This window comes from Condylura cristata, unplaced genomic scaffold, assembly GCF_000260355.1.
Source record: "Condylura cristata isolate star-nosed mole 26May11 unplaced genomic scaffold, ConCri1.0 scaffold00011, whole genome shotgun sequence".
Taxonomy (NCBI): domain Eukaryota; kingdom Metazoa; phylum Chordata; class Mammalia; order Eulipotyphla; family Talpidae; genus Condylura; species Condylura cristata.
In genome coordinates, this window is record NW_004567112.1 from 35759651 (window position 1) to 35783488 (window position 23838).

Sequence of the window (23838 nt, forward strand, 5' to 3'; positions counted from 1 at the left end):
TACACTCATGTACTACCACTTCTATACTTTATTATAAGGTACAAAGGAAAAGATAGTAAGAACCTAGAATACTATAAAAGCACTTTGGCTTAATGAAATCAACTAACACCTATTGAATGCCTAGGAACTGTGCTAGACACGAAGGATTCAAAGATGGATAAAGTACAGTTTGTCTCTCAGGGTTTTACAGCTTTAGAAGAGAAAGCCAAGTAAATACTTTAAAATAATCCTGGCAGAATGTGGAGTACGAATTTACAAGGAATGAAACTGTTGGCAGAGAGATTAAATAGAAGTCGACTGCAATATTCTAGGAGTGGTTCTCAAAATGCAGTCCCTGGAACACAGCTTCAACATCACTGACACCCCATCCCAGAATCAGAAGCTTGGAGTAAGGAGCCCAGCAAGCTGCCTTTTAACAAGTCCTTGAGGTGATTCTGTTCCAGGAACCACCTGTTTTTGGTGATAGACAGCAAGGGGAGGGAGGAAAATAAACAGGTTTGGAAATAATTTGATGTGGATACTGATGAGAGTCAAAATGTTAAGAATAAGTCCTTGGGTTTATGTTTAGAAAACCAGGTGAAAATGAAACGGGGTATTTTCAGGCTCAGTTCATGGCAAGGGCGCTTTACCAGAGCTCTGCATAGTCTTTACTATGGAGCAGCTACTTTCTACTTCATCTTCAGCTATAAGTGGAGGAACAACAGTAAAGATCTTAGGTAAGACAGGACAAAAGAGTTGTAAATTTTTTTGAGGTATATTTGATATATGCTGTGTTAGTTTCAACATTTCAAAACTGAATACTCAGTATTTCGATATAATGTAAAATGACCACCTTCACCCATTTGTACTTTTTTGCCCTTTGCTGCTGAAAACCATCAATTGTTCTCTGTATTTATGAGTTTGATACTTTTTTATTATATTCCACATATTAGATCATGTAGTATTTGTCTTTGTATAACTTATTTCACTTAGCATAATGCCCTCAAAGACCATCTATGTTGTTGCTAAGAGTAGAATTTCATTCTTCTTTATGGAGGAATGGGAATCACATTTCATTGTATGTATCGACACTTTTTCATTGATGAACACAGGCATGTTTCAAGCTTATGTTTCCATTTTCCTTGGATAAATATCTTAGAGGAAGAATTGCTGGATCCTATTTTTAGCTTTTGAGGAACTTCCATATTGTTTTCTATAGTAGGTGTAATAATTTACATTCCCAACAACAGTGCACAAGTGTTCTCATTTCTCTGCATCATTGCCAACAATTATTATTTTTTATCTTTTAAAAGATAACCATCCAAACAGGTATGAGCTGATATATCACTGTGGTTTTACTTTGTATTTCCCTGATGGTTAGCAATGGTGAGCCTCTTTTCATCTACCTGCTAGTATCTATACATTTTCTTTGGAAAAATGTCTATTCTGATCTTCTGCCCATTTTTAAATCATGCATTTTTTTTTCCCACTGTTGAGTTGTGTTACCTTTATTTTAAGTTAACAATAAGGAAAAGGTAACTGTGGATTCATCACATTCATATGCTAAAAAGAGTTCATTTTTTTCTCTCTCAGTTCCTCTTCTGGGCCCTCCCCACCCAGTTTTACTGAGAAAAAATTGACATCCATTACACCCTAAGTTTAAGGCTAAGCTTAAGCATAAGCTTGATTTAACATGTGTTAATCTTTAATTAAGGAGGTTTTATACTAAAGTATCTTTACTATTTCCTGACTCACTCTACCCTTCTGACAAAATTCCTTAATAGTCAAGTTCTTAAGATATATTGACCAGAATGATTTTATTTGATGGTAGGAGGCAAGATTTTATGAATCTGTGCATAGGATTTATTTATTTATTGCCTCACACAATTAAAATTTACTGAGAATCTATGATAGGCATTGTTGGGTCTTTGGGATACACTGATAATGAGACACATATAGTCTACTTTCTTAAGACTTATATTTTAATTGTAATGGGGAGATTAAAAAGAGCTAAAAATCAAGATAATAATAAATAAATAAAATAACCTTAGACAATGTTAAGTGCTATTAGGACAATGTTAAGTGCTATTAGGATAAGGCCTGAGTGCAGCAGTATAGTATGATCCACATACTATAAATGGATCACGTTGCAGGGGACTTTCTCGAATCATAAACCTGGGGAAAATGGTACAGATGTAACATACATGTTTACAGAGCCACCCATTTGTTTTATAAATTTGTTAAAATTAAGGTATGAAGACATAGTCTATTAGTTTCAGGAACACAACATCATGATTTGATATTTGTTTATACTAGATCAACTACTCTTTGAATAAAAATCACTTTACCGTTGCATTGTTGAGGGACTCAGTTTGATATATTTTATATATATAAAAGCAATGGGGTGAAGAACCATGAATACTTGCTGTTGAGATCTCTAGCATTGATCTGGCTTTTAGAATCACTAGCTAGTACCACTCAGTGAAAATGTGTCCAGTTATGACTCTTGTTTGAGTTTTCTCTTATAATAGGGAACAATCCTCACTCCTAGTCAAGCACTGTATTTCATTATATGTAAGTTTATATAAAGAAATTATTTCATTAAGTGTTCATAATTAACCCAAATAACTCACTAGCCTCATTTTTATATAGGAGATGTTAAATAACCTGTCCATCATTCCAGCTAATTAATGGCAATTATTAGAATTCAAAGCCATGACTTTTGATCATTATCATGATCTCAACCACTATACCAAAGAAATTATTCCTTATCCTGAGGAATATGAAATGTGTTTCTATTCCTTTTGAAACAACAAACTCAGATGAAATAGTGCCATAAATCTATAGCATGTCTGTCCTACTGTATACTGGTTCCTCTCCCTTCCACACCAACAAGCTTCCTCACATAATTGTGATTCTTCAGAAAATAGAACAAAAAAAATTACTGTAGTGTGGAGATTTTGAAATACCCACATATAACAAATAGGATGATACAGTCATGTATCTATATTCTTTCCCCCCACTCCCTGAGTGTGCTAGAAAATTTTAATATAGAATAAAGATGTAAATACAGCTGTGACAAACCAGTTCCCTCTTCTACCTTCTAAAAATTAGAAGAAAGCTGTGGTAGTGTCCTCTTATGTAACAAAATCTTACAGCCTGCTATTTCATGGCTTAAAGTCTGAACTCAGGACAGAATTTGACTTCTAACTACATAGCATTTCAAAGACAAAGAAAACTCCCAACATATTTCACTATCTTTTTTGAGAGTGTGTTACTCCTATGCTTTAAAATTGGTCACCTTTAGTATGGTCATTTTAATTAGTCATTTAGGTAGGTTGGGGCAGTAGTGTCAGAAGGTGGAAGGTGTGCAAAGTTAACTGTAAGGCACCGAGTAAATGATGACAGATATGTGGATAAGACTAACCCAAAATAAAATGGTCAAACTTACACTTTTTTTAATTTACTTATTTATTTACTATTTTTATAACTTTTTTTTATTGCAGTAACATTGATTTATAATAGTACCAGATTGCAGATGTGCATCATTACAAATCAGCCTCTGTATAAACTATATTCTGATCATCAACAAAAGAGTTGGGCAGTTTCTCATCACACTAAACATACATCTTCCTTCCTTCATCAGTTAAACTTTGCATTAAGTTTTTTTTTTTTTTTAAATTGGGCATATTTCTCTCCCTTTAAAAAAAATAATATAATAGGGTCAAACTTACTTTTAACAGATTTTCAGTTTTGTGTTCTTCATTCTGGGTGAGTGATTTCTTTTAGCTGTGATTTTTTTCTAGGAAGAGGTCAAGTAGGATTTTTATATGAGACCCTTTCAAATTTAATAGCTTGTACAATTTCTATAGAAGGTATATAATTCTTCAGTCTAACCTTTGCCTTTTGCTCAGATGTACACCAGTTTTTATCTTTAAGATGATGATTAACTTATAGCAAGTTAACATATTTTAGATTTCTCCTTTAATAAAGGTGTTTGGAAACAAGGATGGGCATTGACAATTTTATGTAACTCATGTTGTGCTACAAAAAATTTAAGTTTAATAAACATGCAAACCAGATACTTTTTATAATTTTGTTTTAAATAGTTTTTAAGTGCTTTACAACTTCCTTAAAATTGATTTTTCAGAAAAATGATGTACTTCTTCTGGTAAGAGTATAGATCACCTTCTCTTTTATGTTGTGTTCTAATGTTAGCTTCATTATTACAGCGAGCAAACTCTGAAAAACCCTCAGCCATTAAATTCACACATTTAAGAAGTCACAACCTTGGAAATCTGCTTTACCTGAAAGTACCATTAAAAATGCTTGACTAATATCACTTGAGGAAATTTTTAATAAAAGCTAATTAAGCTACAAAAATCCCAAGTGGTTAACTGATTTTAGGGGCTAAATTTCTGGTGCTTCTAATTATCCTCTGATGGCTTTACTTAGTGTTTCACAACCATGACAGATGACAATGAAAAACTGTGGTGAAATTCATCCACCCTGACACTGTGCTAAGCACCGGCTTCTCCCTCTCCAAGTAAAATCAATACTCTGTTTGAGTAAACACGTTTACAGCTTTATTAGGATGTCTTGCTTGTTCTGTAACAGCTACTTGAAGCTGTGGTAACAAATCGACTCAACTCAGTTAAACCTAGAGAGCTGGGTAAGAGGCCCATCGATAAGGTTGTTATAAAAATAAACTGCAGGAGATCAGAAAGCAGCAGCAAACAGTCTGGTAAATGTCAATATTTTCCCGTACGGAAGATGACAAGAACAGTGAGATCATGTGGAAAGTCTCTTTTTCCCTGTACAAATGTTTCTTGTTTCAAATGGATAAAGAATTCCACTTTTTGTGCATAACTCTTCTGAGTGAAATTTTTGCTTCTAATTTCCATGTGTATCTGGAAACAGGAAGCTGATGCACAGACTTGGTCTTTTCCCTGTCATTTCGGATCTCTAAATTTTGTACATATTTAGAAACTTAGTTGGTCTTCACTGGCTTTATAAAATGACCTCAATCAAGTTATCTGGAATACCTGTGGTATCTTAGTCTTACTTCTTTTTATGTTTTATTAAGTTCACAAAACTGTTGTCATCTATATTTGGGAGGTCATTTCAACACCATGTTCACTTTGGCTGCACTATCTGTGCGACCTGACCTTCCAAATCAGTCTTTCCATATTTTTGCATTTAACAAGTGCAAGCAGTATTGGCTTTACACAGGCTGCACACCCTCCTGTCAGTGGTAGACACAAAAAATGTCTACTGCTGATTACGAGCAAGCCTCTACAGTGGCCACTCTACTACATAAGAACTCACATACTCTCTTACGATGTCCGGTTTGCTCAAAGAATGAACATCTGGCTCTAGCAGGAAATTCCCACTCCAATTAGGCTAGCTTAGACTACCTAGATGTGACAAAGTAATGGTTTCCCCCTGCTGAAAAACACAGAAGTAAACTTCTTTTCCTTTCATTTTCTACGTGGTCTACTTAGCAAAATCTTTTTTAGGTTTGATATAGAATGCAAATAACAACTGTAACCCTTCTATTAGAAAAGTTTATTTTCTGAAAAAATGATTTCAACAAATATTAAAAATTGGAAATAATTTAAAAAGCTACTGTGCCTACCAGAAGTCTGACCTATCAGGCATTTGCATAATGAAAACCAAAGCCTAAGTGGTGTCAGATGGTGGGGGTGACTGATATGGACAGGAAGTCAATTCAGAGCAAAGATTCCTTTACAATAGATCAGAACAGTACACTTTCTCACACAAAGTGAGCAATTAAGTAGCACAGTATAATATATCGACTGGTGGCCAGCACTAGAACTATGAGGATAACTTAGTTGTTCTTTCTGGTGACTGTAAATGGAAACCTGTCAAATTCCACTAACAGAGCTCTAGACTCTGCATTTGAATAAAAAAAAAATCGTAAATATAGTTCCCCATGTAAATCCTTTAATTGAAGAAAGAAGCTCCTGAAGAATTTCATTCAGTGCCAAGCTACTAATATAGATAACGTGGTCTTCCACGCAACCCCTTCCAATATACCTATGTTAAAAATCGTACCTCTTCATGGCACAAAAATGTATAACATCTGACTAGAATAAGAAATTTAAGCCTAACATATGATCTCTTAATGTAGCTTCTGAAATAAAAATTTAGTTTATATTTCTGTTTATTGTTAAAGTCAAACACTGTAATGTAGACAAACTACATCTAAGATCTCTGTCCATTTGGGATACTGACTCTTGACTTATATCTTTCCTAAGTAACAGACCTATGTAACAGACTGTTTAACTGACAATTTTCATGTGGGTTTTGAACATATATAATTTTTGGGCCATGAATTAATGAGTCAGGAGGCCTGGCTTCTAGTCCCATATTTTCAATTAATTCTTTTTTGTGTGGGCCTCAATTTTCTCATCCCTCAAATGGGGACTCTTGAATAGCCAGTGGTTTCATACTCTAAAATGAGTTTATTCCAGGGAATCGCCTTATGAACCACCAAATAAAATATGGATAGAGCCAAGTGGGGATTGTTTAATTCCATTTCATTCTTATTAAGGTAAGACTTCCTCTGAGAACACAATTTCACTACTGAAAATAGCTTGAAAGTCTGAAAACTAGCCAGTAGTGACTTAAATACATCCTCTTTTCTGGCACAAACCTTTTAAGCAACAATTAAAAAGAAAAATACTCTAATTCATATGCAAGATGACTAATTTTGTTAATATTTAACTCAATTAAAAAACCTGCGCTTGCTCAGCTGACAATTCCTTACTGTAGGGTGGTTCTGAAATTTTAGGAGCATTTGTAATTTGTTACTTGTTCCAAAGGCTTGAAAAAAAACATAACATGTCTTAACTTCATAAAATGTCAATCTTATTAAGTTACTAAAATGAAGAATAAATTAAGAGCCTGTGTTTATACCCCAGGTTTGGGGACAAAAGTGAGAGCATTTAAATTTAGTAATCATATCACTAATTTCTTTTTGCTTTATTCAGAACTTTATTGATATAAAATGTAAACTTGATTGTGTACGGTTACTCCATTCTTATAATATCAAGATTATAGTTTATATAAAGTTGTGCCTAACCACTTATTTATTATGGCCAACATTCAGTCTACTGTGAATCCAGGTTTGCCAACCTATGAAATGACTCTACTCACATGTGATTTTATTTATTTAGATGACATTCACTAGAAAACAAATAAAGCACATTGCAAAAATTTAAAATAATATTGGGCAAAGACTTAAAACTGAATATATAACTATATATATATAACTATATATAAAACTAATTATTCCCTTTTTCATTTGATTATTGACTGATGAAATATGTATAAAGTCATAAGACTAGCATCAGTCTACAGACAGTGTTTAGAAAAAACATTTTCACTATTTTGCTTCACTTGATGGGGCAGATAAGATGATATGCAAAAGGAAGGGAGTATAGCAAACTGGCTAGAGGTAAGAACTTTGGGGTCAAATTTTGAATTTGAAATCTAGTTTTCACTGGGGCCTTGGGAAAATTACTTAAATCTCTTCAACAGCTGAGAATAGTGGAACTGTCCAACTTAGCTTATACACAGCTGCTACCCCACAGATTTGTAGAACAAAGTAAATAGAATTTTTAGATCACTAAGTTTTAAAGGTGGTCTGTATTCCTGTGAAAGTTATATAACATGATGTATGTTATATGAATCAGACATAGTGGGTAAATTTGATCACTATTGGATTCAAATTAGTTCCATTAGAATCACTAATATTCTAGACCAGAAAACTGATAGACTACATTTTGTCATGTCCCAATTCTGAGAAAGTAACTTCAGAAATTTACCTTCTAACATTTCTGCTGGCTCTTTATCAATAAATAAAAATATCTGACACATGTAAACATTGTTCTTTTGTAATAAATATTTCTCAAAAATCTTTAACTATGGGAAACCTAAAGTTTATATTTTAGCTTCAGGGTCTAGTAGCCTAATGATTTGATGGTCACTACCATCTCCAATTCCTCAAAGACAAAACCCTTTGATTTCCATGATCAATTTGTAATTGCTTCTAGATGGAGACTAATTCAGGATACTAGATCTCTGAGGTATTCACGTTTGTGAAAATTTCCAGGACTTCACCCTAAAATCAACCTTTTTCATATAAACCAGTGGTCACTTTTAAGCATCAAGGGCTTAAGCCATCTTAGGCAGGGCCCTTGAAATTTGGTCTTCTTTATCTAAATCTCTAAATGTGAAACGAAGAAGCCTGTTATGAAGTCTCCTCTTACAGTGTGAGGTGTATCTCCTTCTTGCCTTCCTTTGCATGAATTTGAGGTGCTGTTTGTGGTGAGTTTCACAATCCTCATGACCCAGTCAACTCAGTACTCATTTGATGATTTCAACAAAAATAGTTGCTTAAGAAGTAAAACACCAAAGATGTCCTTCTACAGTAAACAGACAGTGGAAGCACTGTTGACGTGGGGTGGGCAGTAGGGTGCAGCTCTCATTTTGGTCACTCTCAAGTAAATCTCCTGCAGACAGCAGGTCATCTGAAGGTTATGGTTTTTCAGTGAAGAAGTGTGAGAAGTGATATAGTTAACACTCAAGTTACTTTCTAGTCTTCTGAGTTTGAGAGCAAAAGGAGGTAGTACAGAAAAAAAAAATCACAAAAGTTCTGCATCTTCTTCACTTCTTTGTGAAGAGGCACAATAAGGCATCAACTAAAAATAGAAGAGTAACTTACAAATATCTGGGAGCAAAGAAAGACAGAAAATATGAGAATAATCTAAAGACTCCATAAGACTCCTAGAAGCATAGACAGGTGCTATCTGAAGAGGAACTAAATTCCTACTCAGGAAACAAAAAATTAAAAAAAAAAAAAAAGATTTGTTTATTTATTTTTGCATAGAAGAGCTGGGGTACAGGCCAAAGGTACGGGGGAGGGTGATAAGTGGATTCACCAGAGACAAAAGTAGGGTGCAGAACAGTTAGACTGAATGAAATACACTGCTCATGGGAGCAGCAGGCAAGATAGGAGAGGTCTGCTGTGCCATGTAGGTCAGCTCCCTGGCCTGGGGTCAAACTCGTGCTGCAGTGCCTGCAGATATCTTCATAGTGTTAAGACTTAACCCCCTGCACCACCAGGCAGGTCCAAAGCAAAGTTTTTTTTAACCAATATTCTTTTCTGAACATAAGTAGAGCATGAAATAAAAGTTTTTACATTAGATAGAAAATATCATAACTATTTACATGATTGCTAAGTGGCTTTAAGAGTCACTTGCATATTGTAGGTAACATCTTTTCAGTAGACTTCCTTGCTAAAGTAGTCATGAGAAATTTGAAGATAATAAGCATTTAGAAGCAGTACAATTTACTCTACTATTCATTTAAAATAAACTGTTCTAACCTATGTATGACCCTTAACCACACTTAAAGCTTTTTTAATCTAAGAATGCTGGTCCTTGGTGAGACTGCTAGTCTTTTATCTGAGAATTACATATATGTTCCTGGGAATAATCTTTCAAAGGCACACTCATTTTTACTCTAAAGGTGATTTGTAGGTCTAGTCCAAATTCCTGCAGCTGCCATAAAACATATGACTAAATCAGATCAGATTAAAACAGGCTGGTATTGACAGCTCACTGGGAACATATTGATTAGGTCTCCTTTCATGTTATTTGTTATGATTTTTTCTTCTCAGTTTCATTTACTAGGAAGACACAGGGGAAGAGATTTCAACGGAACAATGACAGTGCCTGTCACAAAATGTTCTCAATGTTTCCATTTGTTACTATGGCAGTGACAAAGAGGGTTCCAAATGAAAAGGCAGACCTGCTGTGACAAAGCACAGCAGGACAACAGGAAGAAATTTTCTCCTGACCTGGGAAATTAGGAAATCATACTTAGAGATTATAGAATTGTCTCCATTTCCAATGGTACAATCGTAGCACTTGGGCTTTGAGGGAGAATGTGAAAAGGGAAGTTCTATCAGGATAGACTAGTAACAAATAAAGGGCTATGTTACGAAGTGCTTAAGATCTTCAGATAGAAAAAGGAGGTATGCTTGTGGAGAACAAATGAACCTTTCTCTGAACCTCTGATGAGTGAACTATGAATTTACGTACATTTGGGATATTCACTTTAGAATTATACATGAAAATCTCTGATGCAGTCATACATCTTTTAAGAGGCTAAACAGAACACATCGCACTCTAGTGCTGGGATATATAACTAGCACATGATAGGTGAAGTGATGCTTTATCCAAGAGCTTGAATTGGGACTAGAATATAACTATGCAAAATCGCAACACAGAAATACTCTTAAGCCAGCAACACTTGAAAAATAACAGGAGGAGTATAATATCTAGAGATAAAGGGGTCAGTTAGAAAGGAGTTATGGTAATCAGACAAAACAAAGAAAAGTATATATTAAATGGAAAAGTTGCCATTGCCTCTCTATTCATTTTCACGGTGCTGGAGTATTTCTAATTCTTGTAGAAAGGTTTTCACTAGAATAGAGATAAGAATAGGGAGTGTTAACCAATGGCTTTTGAGTATTTCCATCTAACAAGGACATTTCCATTGTAAGACAGATTCATCAGCTTAGGGCTATTAAAAAGTTGACTCACATAACTCCTTGTATTCGGATTCCATGCTGACCAGGCAAGTTTACGATTTGGCTCCTGTATCTGTAGAGCAATCAATTCTACTGCTTAGCAAAAAGCTTCTGGTTCAAACTCACCAGGGACTATAGTCCTTCGATTCTCTTCCCTTTCACTTTTTCTTTCTTTTCTGCAACAATCTTACCCTGGCGTCCTCAGACTTTTTAACAAAAAAATTGTAAGTTGTAAAGTTACTGTTCAATAAACAAGTCATCTGTTCCAATAGGAAGATTCTTTTTGGCAAGCTTATGTCAGTAAGGCTAGTTAGTCTGTGATTCTTAGTCCTAATGATAACATTTCCCCAGAAGTTTTAGAGAAGCAATACAGTGCAGTGAGTAAGAATAGTGACTTGGGAGCCAGAATGCCTGAGTTTGAATACTAGTTTTTCTACTTTTTAGCTATAAGACTTTGGGCGAATTCGGTGCTCTAGAAACTCAGTTTTCTAATAAATAAAATGGTGTTAAAATAAATTTTTATGACTGTTAAATGAATCAATATACTTAAAGTGTTTAAGCTAACTATTGGTAGTAGTGGTTAAGATACTGATTGATTAATTGAATGTTAGCTATTGCTATTACTCCATAATTTGATTTATATAGATAGAATATGTTGAACATGTCAACATAACTATTACATTAGTAAAATGACATCAGAGTGTTCACGCACTGCAAGATGCATTCTTTCAGGTTTTAATTATCTTAGGAAATGATCAGAGTAGGTTTAAACAGAGGAAAAAGGCTACCTAATTGAGGTTCTACCAATAAAGTTCTATCTAGTTTCAGCCTGCCTCTACTTTCTCCATACCGATTTCAACATTATATGGTGAAATTCATGGTTTGGATCCAGAGTATGATAAAAACGAATAAAGTGAATAAGCTGCCAACAATTACACAAGGGATTGGATTGGCAACTATAGCTGAAGGGCCAACTATAGCCTGTGGCATGTTTTTGTACAGCTGGAGAGCTAAGAAAGGTTTTTACAGTATTGTAAAAAGCCAAAAACAAAAAGCAAGCAAGCAAGCAAACAAACAATGAAGAATATGCAGAGAGCAGGCAATATGCAAAGTCCCAATATTCACTTCTCTAGTCCTTCACAAAGTTTGCAGATCCCTATTCCACACTTGCCCTTTTTACTTACCCAACTGTACCCCAACAATAAGTATCTAATGTGGTTATGTAGTAGAATGAGCTAAAATGAGGCTGAAAATCCTCCAACAAAAAACCCAAGTGCTTTGATGAGGTAGTTCATTTATCATCCTAACCACGATACAGATGAGTATGCTAAGGATATATTCTCTACCCCTCAAAAATTCCTTATGTTCTCTCCTAGTACTAAAAGTATTACAAATCGTTAGGTGTCTATAAGGGGATCTGTTGGTTAGGGCCAGGCAGCCCAGGGATGGGACCAAGGGAGAGTAGCAATAGTTGAGTCACCATCATATTTGTAATGGCCTCATGGTGTAGCCTATTAAAAATGTCAAAACTGAATACTGTTAAATATTTTAAAGTACAGGCATAATTCAGATATAGTATGATTTTGCATCTGACCACTAAAATAAAGCAAACACTGCAATACATTGAGTCACATGAAAATTCTGGTTTCTAAAAAAAGCTGTTTTTACTCTGTACTGTTGTTAAGTGTATAATTGCACTAGGTCTAAAAAACAATTTACATATTTTAATGAAAAATACTGCTAGGAGAAAAATATTGCTAAAAAATACTAAGTATCTGAGCCTTCAGTGAGCTGTATTTGGTGGTAGTGGTGGGGGCTGGTGGAGGGTTTTATATAAAAAATGCAGTATCTTTGATAATGAAGCAGAGTGCAATAAAGTGAGATATCTGTACATAAATAAGGCACACAAACCTAACGTTTCTGTAAGAAAATACCTGATTTACCTATATTCTAACCAGAAAAAAATAGCACTTCCTTAATGTATTAAAGACATTTTGCCTTCATGAAGTAATTTGGAATAGGAAATTACGCCATACAATAATTTAATTAATGATGAAGACTTTTAGAGCAAAGATAATAAGTAGAAAGTTATCCACAGTACATGCTCTTTCTAAGTAATAGGGCATTGGATATATTATCAATCACAGCTAGTAGTTCATTTAAGACTAGATAAGACTAATTTTAAAGGAAAAAAGGCAAAGTTTATGTTGGTGAAAAAGATCATTAAAAGAGAATAATATTCATAAGTTAAACAATAGTAAGATAAAATCATCAAACAAACTTAATTGAGTTTCCTGTGATTCAAATTGTCTTCCAGGATCAGAGGAAAAATGGTTAGGTCCATTGGTTTTTGACATTAGAGAAACTGAGAAATGAAACAGATCAGAAAGGACTTTTCTGGGCTATCATTCTGAGACCTAAAGTCTTTTAAAGACTCTAACCCAGCACTTACTAGAATAAGTTAGATTTATCCAAAAAAATTTTGAACCACATTTTAAGTCAGCCTAACTTATTGAGCCAAGAATCTTCCAATTGTCTTGATCTTATTTTTAAGTATTCATTCTGAGAATGATTTGGTCCTTATGTACTAGTTCTTACTGAGCCTGAACCAGACAAAAATTAACCCTTTCTAGTGCAACTATTGTTAAAAACAGATGTTTTTATCAAGTACTAAAATCCAAAGACATCTTCCTTAGTTATTAGCATACTGCTTAGTATTCACCAGTTTGTTTTAAAGAACAACAATGTGTTAACACTTAAGCCTGAAGGTCTATGAACATACTATACTCGTAGTATGTATCAATGTTGCATGTTTATGCAACACTCTGACAGACACAATTAATCTTGTGAAAATGACTGGGGTCAGGAGAATAGCAAATCATCTCTAAGCCAAAATACATATTTTGCTTGTTGTAAAATATCCTTATAATACAATGATAGTTGCATATGAAAGGAAAGAACATTAGGAGTCAATAACATAAAAGAAGTTGAAAGTTATTAAATTCATAAATCTTGGCTATATGGTAAAGACAGAGGTTAAAGGAAATGTTTAACTTATAAGTAAGTATGAAATAAATGAGTTTGTACCTCCAACAAATGCATCTCCAGCTCCATTGGTATCAACAATTTCTTTCTGGTCTTGATCCAAGACAGCAAAAGTAGTGACTTCACTTTCTGCAATTAGAGCCAAAGAAAGGCAGACTGACTTTTTTTTGTAACATTCAATATACAAAAATTCAACCAGTGAAGTCTGAGGTTCCTTCACCACTCCTCATTAAAGGGGAATGACAGACATATGAACACAACAACTGATACATGAGCAAATCAAGGTGCAATGTTATCTATAAGCAATACTTCTATGATAATTTTCAGCATACAGATATTATCTGAGTTTTGTTGGAGTTAAACGTAGTTCAGACTTTTTTCGGTAATGACTGTAAATGGTAGAAGTACAAATACTTAAACAAAAACTATGAGCTAAAGAAGTGTTTGCAAGATTGGATCATGGAGCTCTAATAACGCTTCAAGGATAACTGTATTTCTGGCAGTGAAATCTTGGATTTAAAGAGGCATACATTAAAAAATATATAATGAGTTTTGGCTACAGAAAATTATAATAGCACAATAAAAATGTTACTACTTTTCTATAATACCTCATACCAGTATCAAGGATTGATACACATAATCAAGGCTTGTTACACACAATCTATAAGCTGGTTACTCTTTATAATGGAGTCGCTGTTTCCTTTAAACAACCTGTCAACTGTCAAAGGGAAAGGTACCGTCCAGTGTCCAGGAAGAACAAAAGGGACAGTGCACTGGGCTCTTGCCTTATAACAGTCTGGACCAGGGCGTGGTTGTTTTGACATAGAATAAGCTTATACAGTATTTTAAACTTGGCACATGACAACAGAATAGAGTCATTTGTGATGACATCTAGATAGTGCTTTTTATTGTGGATAGAAGTTCTGAAGTCACAAACTGCATCTCTTATGGGAACAAGTGTGATCACAAACTAGTAAATAATCACAAAGCTGTATCTCTTATAGGAATGAGTGTGACCACAAACTAGTAAACAATCTCACCTAAGATCAAGAGGGAAAGCTGATCTTAAGGTCTTAATAAAGAACCTAAAAATCTCAAAAGGCATATTCTATCTGCCTTCTGCTACACATTATTCATGCATACTTTCAAGATGAGATAAGCACAGACATGATTAAAAAAACAAAATCTTCCTGGAGAGATTGATATTTATGATACTTAAGATCACTTGTTCCATTAGCCATATCTTTTGATCATGTCTATAGATGGTAAGAAAACTTGATACCAAAAGCATCTTTTTAAACTCTTTAACTAACTTTTCATAACACCAGGACCTGCATGGCAGCCAATAAGATTTTGATTAATTGGAAATTAAGGCATAAATATCAGAATTAAATTTTCTAGAGAATATACAATTCATACAGCTACACAGGCTATAAAAACGATGTAAGTAAAGTTTATCAGAAGTAATTAGTCTGATTTACGAGAAAGTTTATGCCATAAATATTTATAAAGAAGTCTGATTTTATTCCATCCAAGTACAAGTCATACTATGAAGGAAATTAACAATTATAAACTAAGAATAAACAGGCAGTGAATAAGTAAAATGAGCTGAGTTAATGACATCATTACCATTTACAATAGGGTCATATTATGTAATAATGTAACCTACCTATAAAACATTTTAAAAAATATAAGAATTACTGGATTACAGATTTAAGCACAATTGCATATAAATTGTAAGTAAGTCACAATTAGATATAATTTCTTGATATTTTTTGTTTGAAAATGTTACTGATTTGGGGGTAGATATTTTTGAAAAAAAAAATCTAATTCACAAAGGAAGAGATTCATCTGAACTTTGTCCCTAAGAATCATGACTTGTTAGTCTAAATTATAAAAATTCTAAATGGATACAGTTTTACTATACTTTTTATCTGGATATATGTATATAGTATACATATGTCTTAAGAAGTTCAGTTTCCTGAACCATAAAGTTGAATTATTTTGTCTTTTATACTTATTAGTATAAATAGCTATTTAAGAATAGTAAGAATGCAAAAGAATTTATCATAAATTAGTACACATATAGTCCAGTCCCTGTATCTTCCAGACTGAGTGATTTATATAATAAGAACTCCAAAGAAATAATCCTGAAAAACTGCAAGATCCTCAAATGTATGCTAAATCATGGAAAAAGGATTAAACAGTGTTCTCTAACATTTAAGTTCAATTCTATTTTAATACATTTTGACTTTTTGAAATGATGTAAGCTAGTTTACATAGATATAACCCCCCCCCCACAACTACCCAGTATTCATCAGCTTGACATTCCATTATAGCCATTCCAGACAGCTTATTATATGAACATGTAATATTTCACTAAACCTTAAGGCACATTTATGGTATGGATATTAGAGCTGAGGAGAGTTAAGATACACTACTTTCATTGAGATCTAATTTTTGTCGGCATGAATTGGACCGGGAATAGCTATGCAAGTGCACTGCCTAAATTGCATAAAAACACCACTGTTTCAGAGCTTCTGTGTAAGAACTGAAGGTAACTCTTCATAATCAGTATTTCTCAATTCAAGCTTTTTATAAAGTATGAAGGAAAAGGACTGGGAATAACTATTAATTCTTACTTTCTATATTTCTATAAAACCACAAAATCATGTATTTACCCAGGAACAGGAAATAAATACCAGTAATTCAGATGATAGGGTCATCTATCAGATTATACCCTCTGGGTACCTTCATACAAAACAATGAAGTTCAGCTTACTTAAAATAAAAAGTAATAGAATTTAAACATTCTCTGGACTGTTTATATAAATAAATAATTTATCTTTCACTTTCCAATGACACAAACTTCACTACCAGAGAAGTCAATCTGGTTAGAATCAAAACATCTTCCCAACCTATAATGCTAAGTCAGTTACAGTAGAGATGACTATTTTATACTAGTACCACAATTTCTAACTGAAAAAAAAAAAAAAAATTCAGGCACTCATGCTAAACAACTAGATTTGTAGACTTACCTCCACTGAATTAACTATTTATTTTAGCACTGTATATACATACAACCTATTACTGATAATACATATTAGTTAAAGGTACTATTTCTTTGCTTTGCCATTGTCTATTTAACGTAACCTCTAAGTTGCAGAGAAGATATACTTAAGATGATACATTATAGGTGAGAGGTAAGTAGGCCTGTGCTTTCTCACCCTATCAGTCCTCACATGTATATATACATGTATATATGCATACATACATACTTGTGTGTGTGTGTGTGTGTGTGTGTATACACTTATACTTGCACAAACCATTTGATTTGAAAGGCAGCACATATTATGCCCTTACTCCTTAATAATTCAGTATTTATTTCCTAAGAACAAAGATTATTTTAAGTAACCATAGTGTAGTAATGAAAAAAAATTATTTTATCTATAGTCTATATTTCAATTCTGCTGATTGCTAATGTCTTTTTAGAACATTTTAAAACAAATAGTATAGGATCCAGTCCAGCATCACAAATATCTTTTAGTTGTGCATATCTGTTTTTAGCTTGATCTTTTGAACCAGTAATGTATAAACATAGTTAAAAAATAAATATAAATTAATGAAAAAGTATTCTATAAAAAAAAATCTCAACTCTTATTCTTATTCATCTGCTTTCTAGTTCTCCTGTTTTCCAATATGATTTTCACTATTATCACTTTCTTATATATTCTTCCAGAATTTCTCTATACCTATATGAGAAAAACATCTTCTCTCTCTTTTTTAAAAAACAGTCCCATTCTATACAGGCTACTCTGGACAATGTTTTTGTTTTTGTTTTTCACTTGGAAATCTTTCTTTATTGGTAGATAATGTCCAAAAAATTTTGTTCTACCATATAATAATCATTGTATGGACATAATGTACTATAATATTTAAGCAAGCAGTCCTTTACTGATAACTTTTTGGTTGTTTTCTATCTGCTGTTTTACTATAAATAATGTCACAAAGCAATGATTGTTATCTTAAATAGACCCTAACTTTAAGTATTTTACCTACCACCCAAGTTTATAATACAATTTCTACATTTAATAAGGATCCAATACAGGAAACTAGGTTGTCATATGAACAGCATGAATGTGTCAAAGAATAGCAAAAAATTAGAGTCCAGGAAGAGCTTTTCTTTTTGCTAGGATACACATATCGGGACATGAGCAAAGACACTATGTTCAGACTGCCCTAATAAACAGGGTAATGAAACAGATGACAAATTCAGCTAATAATAGAGATTTATAGAACAATCCTAATTAACAAGGACTTTTGGGGGAATGAAGAGCTCTGGATTAATTTAATTTTCTGGTTAAATAAGAAAAATCATATAGTCTTTTTAGCTGGAAATCTTTTTGAATGTATTAATATAACATGATAATATACCATGACATCCCTGCTTTAATTAGTTTAGTTTATTGAATTGAATGAAAATTTTCTTTGATAAAAGAGACCCCTACAGCATATGTTAATGCCATTATTCTGAACATCAATTCTTATTGTGCTTACGAAGGTATAAGCGCTATCATGAAAGGCAGGATTAATGGAATAATGGGAAGCCCAAAAATTATGACTTAAAAGATGCATGTTTTTAGTGTGGTTTTGGCTTAGCTACTTTATTCAACAAGTACCTCTTAAGAGCTTGTTATGTGTCAGGCAGAGACTGGGAAAACAGATGTGACTAGAACAAACAAATGTTGTTCTCATGGTGCCTACATTCTAGTGAGAACAGAAAATATACAAGTAACAAAAAATGGCAATAATAAACACCAGGAGGAAAATAAAACTGAATGATTTGAAGAAGTACAACTGGGGAAGAGAGTCATTTTAGACAGGCATTACTTCAGAGGAGATGGTTTGAACTGAAAATTCAATAGCAAGAAGGTACTAATTCTATGAAACATTATTCTGGCAGCCTGAGAGAGAATAGACTGAATGGAGGGGCTGAGAGTAGGGTCAGTGGATACTGCTAACCAAGAGACCTTATGAGAGTCTCTTGTGTGTGTAACTTAAATTTTTATTACTTAGGAAGTGAGAATAATACTTTAGCTATTTTCTATGACTATTAAATGGAGTCAGTAATAAGAATTACTACGGCACCCTGAATATAAAGCTCTGTTCAATTTCACAGCACATTTTTAGGAACTTATTTTCTCTATAATAGATATATTTTAAATTAATTATATTATTTTTATTAAAGTATGTGATTCGTAGTATAGGTTCATGCTTCTTCATATGTGTAATATGAAGAATTCTTCTTTATTCACCTATACCCAAAGTAGGAATTTATTTTCTTTTTATTAATTAAGTAATCAATTAATTTTTTGAGCTTATTTTCTTGAAATAGTATGTACTTGTTAAACATTAGCCATAAGCTCTTCAGGATCTGCTCAATCCTTTAGGGGAGATACAGAAGAAATATCAAGACACTATCTTATAAAGGAACTCAGAATCTAGATGGGAAGAGAACTCTAGCCTATGTCCAAGAATTTATGAAACATTACAAATTAATATTTGAAGTTTCATAATGTAATATGAAAAACTGCAATAGGAGTTCAAACGAAAAAAGGAACAATGTAAGCTTAATTGGAGATGGTTTCATGGAGAAGAATGACTTAGACTAGGTCCTAAATATGTGGGCAGTGAAAAGAGAGGAAAAGAAAGCTATACATATCCCAGAAGGGAGGGAGAGTGAGAGTGAGAGTGAGCGGGTGAGAGACTGAGAGAGAGAGAGACAGAGACAGAGAGAGAGAGACAGAGACAGAAAGAGAGAGAGACAGAGAGATGTCAAAGAAGGCAAAAATAATGCAAGATGGGCGGAGATAACTATTTTTGGGGAGGCTGAAAGACAAAACTTTTGATACATTTAATACCTCAGAGAATGGGATACAATTGCAGTTTTCAGTTAAAGAAAAAAAAGACATTCAAATGTTAATTGTGTGTCAAACACTGTCCCATGTGCTTTATATACTTTATTTCATGTTTTCTCACTAAGTTAAGTAGTATTGACTTGATTTTATAAGCGAAGACAGTGAAGCTCACAGGGGTTGTCATCTGCTAAAGGTCCCAGGGCAAAATGGCATTTTCGGATGAATAAAAGACAAGTAAAATGTTATTTCAAAGTTGTCATTCAAGTAAAATTGTTATCACTTTTTTCTGAGGAAAAAAAAAGCGATCATGGTAAAAACTTTTTTTTGATTAAGCATTATTCATCAATTAATCGGCATTTAAATTCCAAACCTTGTACTGATAACTAAATTTGACTAAATTACGGAATAAATAGTCCATAGAGGGAACAGAGGCAATATACCATCGTGATTAAGAATATGAATGAGGCTGTTCACATTCATATTTCCCAATTACTAGTAAATTCCCATTTAGCAGTTCATAGACAAGTAAAACTCAGTGGCTCCTTAATTTTCTCATGCATAAAATGGGACAAAAATAACTAGTTAATATTAGTCCCATTAGGGACATTAAACATTAACAACATTAAAGCAATAGGACCTTTGTTAACATTAAATCCGTTAGAGATTTAAAAAAAAACTTAGAGCAAACTTTGACAATAGTAAGCGTTAATGAATATGGACAAAAATATTATTAATCTCAAAATGAGAATTTTAAGTGTAGGGGATTCAGGTCTCCAAGTTGCAGTTTGGAAGGCAAGGTTTTGACCTTGCATACTATTTAACCATACTGTTTGAGGTAAAGCCATTTAATTTGTTTATGCTTTCTTTGAATATTCTATAAACATTTCAAGTAAATGCCAGGAAAAGTCCTCACTCCTGAATGTAGACAGAGAATAAATAAGTAATTGCTTCGTACATGAAAAAGTTTTTCCAAGAAATGTGACAAAGAATGATAGATGGAATTACTGCTCTAAAACCTTATTTCTCTTTTACCTAATATGTTTGCTTATTTTCTTTGAGAACATTCTTTCATAGCTTCATTAGAGGAAGCTTCATTAGATTAAAGCTTATCACTTTAATCATATACAAAGCAGTTTTTATTTCAACTTGTTCTTTACCATTCTGTGCACTTGCTCTATTTTTGTGTATGTAAAAACTGCTTTCCTTTGCTGATTAAGTTCATAGGTCTTTGCTGACCTGTGGATTATTTACCTTGGTGAGGGTCTTATCCCTGATTCAATGTGTTCTACCCAAGGGAGGCTCTAGGGCTCAAGGCACAAAACATGCCTACCTACATGAGGAACTACAGAAAAAGCAATTTGTCTGATAATCCCTATCATCTAGAACTACACTTGGCACATTATAGGTGCTCAGTAAAAATTTATTAAGTGAACAAACAGAAAGGTTTTTCATTAATCATTTTGATTGTTATTCTGCTGTTAAAAATCTTCTTTGGCTCATTGTTTAAATCTTAACTTTAGGGCCTGAATCCAGCTCACTTGGTTCTAACCTTATCTTTTGTCCTTCCATGGCATGTGATTGCTTTTCTGTCATACCCCAAACTTCCCAAATCCCAGATAAGACTTGTCTTCTTGAAAGTAGTTCTTGACCACTAAACAGAACAGATTATTCTTTTTATAGTATCAACAATGTCCTTCACATACCTCTAAGGAAGTATTAATGACATTTAGAGTTACCTATTTACAGGTATATTCTATACTAAATTAAGAGTTTTTTAGTAGAGAAGTTTGGGTAGGAATCATGACAACCTTATTTCCAGCTCTTAGCCCTGTACCTTGTACATCGTAGTTGTGCCATAAATAATTATTCCTAGTAGATTTTAAGTCCCTTAAGACTGGGCTCTATTTCATTTAATAAAGAATGAATTCAACATATATTTTCTGAATGATCGTGAACAAGTGGTGCATAACTCTCATACATTTCTCGAGATTAGTGTAGTAAACCAAGTAAACCAAAGATGCACGTTGTTAATGACTCTGTTTTTATGAATTATTAGGATTTAATCTAGCATTCTAAATGCTTGAAACAAAGGAAATCATACAACTGCCTGATAATCAGAGGGCAGTGTGCTATTTCAAAAGTGAATAAATTCAACCTTGTACAACTTGCCTCTCAAACCTTTTCAGATATAACTGTACTGAAGACATCCTACAGAAAGAATGACAGTATGATTTGATTGCTACATTCAAGCAAGTTACATTTACTTGCTCAGAAATTAGGAAACTTTTATGACTCAATAAATCTAGGTTCAGATCCTGTTTAAAGATAGATGCTTTAACAGAGTAACTTTGAGTTACACTTGGATCATTTCAAACCAGGCAATCAAACAGATCCTAATGACAACGGTAAGGTTCACCTCATGAGGATGGCATTTAAGTCCAAATATTTTTTTATATATGTGACCCTTCCCTGAACATACAAGCCAGCAAACAAACAAACAAACAAATTTTGCCTCTTAGGACCAGAGTAACAGATAGAGCAACAGATAGCAAAAACATAATTCAGACTGAGGCATTATGATTGTAGCAAAAAGTAAGAGGCCAAACATCTATGATGTTTAAATGTTTTTGTGGTTTAGACATACTCACTACAGTAGTAAGAAGAAGATACTGGTGTACATGTTATACATGTACTCCTTCTTAAAATCATATACTTCGTTTTGAGTTCAACAGTTAAGATTTTCAAAATGGATATTCATGTACACAAATTTGTCCTTTGATTGTAAAAACACTGTCAATGCCACCATATTAATTGTGGACTTCCCATCAGTAAGATAGCTGTTTGAATTGTTGATGGCAATTGTTTACAAAGGAATAAATGCATTATTAAGGGGACCTAAAGGATCCTTTTTATTCTCTTGAGATTAGAAGAAATGTTAGGGCAAGAAAGCATTGCTGCACTATCTGGAACTAAGCTATCACTTATGTTTTCTTCAATCTGGTTTGTAGGGATGATAATGCCTTAAGGTAATGCCATAGGTTTATAATAAAAAGATTTGAAAAACATCCTATACTACACAATAAAATTAAAGTACCCCAAAGTATGGAGTCAATTTCAATGGGTGCCCTGACAATCAAATGCTGATAGAAGTTATGAGTATTATTTATGATCCAATAAACCAAATTGGATTCACATTTCTCTTATCTACTTGGAATACAGCTATAAACACCAGCAAGCAACCATTTTATTCAATCTAAACAAAAAGCGTTTCTTTATTGAGATATTTGCCAGTCTCTCTTGCACTTAAAAGTAGATGAAAACGTATAAATGTATGATTAATTACCTGTTCTAACAAAAACCTCTTAAGTACGATACTTTACACTGCTTTTAATTTGGTTGTACTCCTCATCATTCTTTATGAATAAAAGTTGCAATATCAGATTTTTTTAAAAGTTGCAAAAAATGGCCCTCCCTGGTGGCGCAGCGGGTTAAAGCACAGCACTGAGAATCTGAAGCCACTTCCGCATGAGTTCGATTCCCGCCTGCCGCCTGCCCCGGAGGAGACCACATGGCGAGCCAGACCTCTCCTGGCCCGCCCGCTGCTCCCCTCAGCAGTGTACTTCGTCAATCTGCCTGTTCTGCTCCCCACTCTGTCTCTGGTGAAGCCTCTCACCGTCCCTGAGCCTCTGGCCTGTACCCCAGTTCTGTATGAATAAATAAATAAATCTTTAAAAAAAAAAAAAAAAAAAAGTTGCAAAAAAAGTTGAAGGACCATGATACTCATGCCTATCATAAAATTAAGAAGAATGGCACAATACTATTAAAAAAAAAAAAAAGGCCTGGTATTAAAACAGGCCAGCATTTGTTATCCAACATTGTACAATTACTGGTAATTCCTCTTAGACTGGATGCTACTAATGTTTCTATTTCCTTCTCCAATGTTTTAAATGTCTACTACTTCTCAAGCCTCTAGTTAATTCTTACTCTCAGATAAAATAGAAGCCTTAAAAGATTAAGTGTAAAATCTTTATATTTTGCTAGCTACATCAATATACTAATAGTTCTTCCATCCAATGATATAAACCAGTACCTTTGTTTTGGAGATGAAGATGGGAGATAATTCAATTTAGAAACACCACATTGTATACCTTCAAAGGGTACTATATGTATTCTAATATAAGTAAATGTCACCTGCTTAGACTTGGTCTGTTCACAGACTACAAAACCAGTTATTCTTCACAAAGTCAGAGACAAAATACTAAGTGGTCAGGCT

The 23838-nt window shown here is 33.6% G+C and overlaps 1 protein-coding gene across 2 annotated transcripts in view; it reads right to left on the reverse strand.

Moving 5' to 3' along the window:
• ADK (adenosine kinase) overlaps positions 1 to 23838 on the reverse strand; it is a 387062-nt gene that overhangs the window by 14564 nt on the left and 348660 nt on the right. For both annotated transcript variants that reach the window (XM_004680753.2, XM_004680754.2), the window contains exon 10: positions 13691 to 13777. In XM_004680753.2, coding sequence (XP_004680810.1) covers positions 13691 to 13777 — 87 coding nt within the window. The remainder of the gene's footprint in view (positions 1 to 13690; positions 13778 to 23838) is intronic.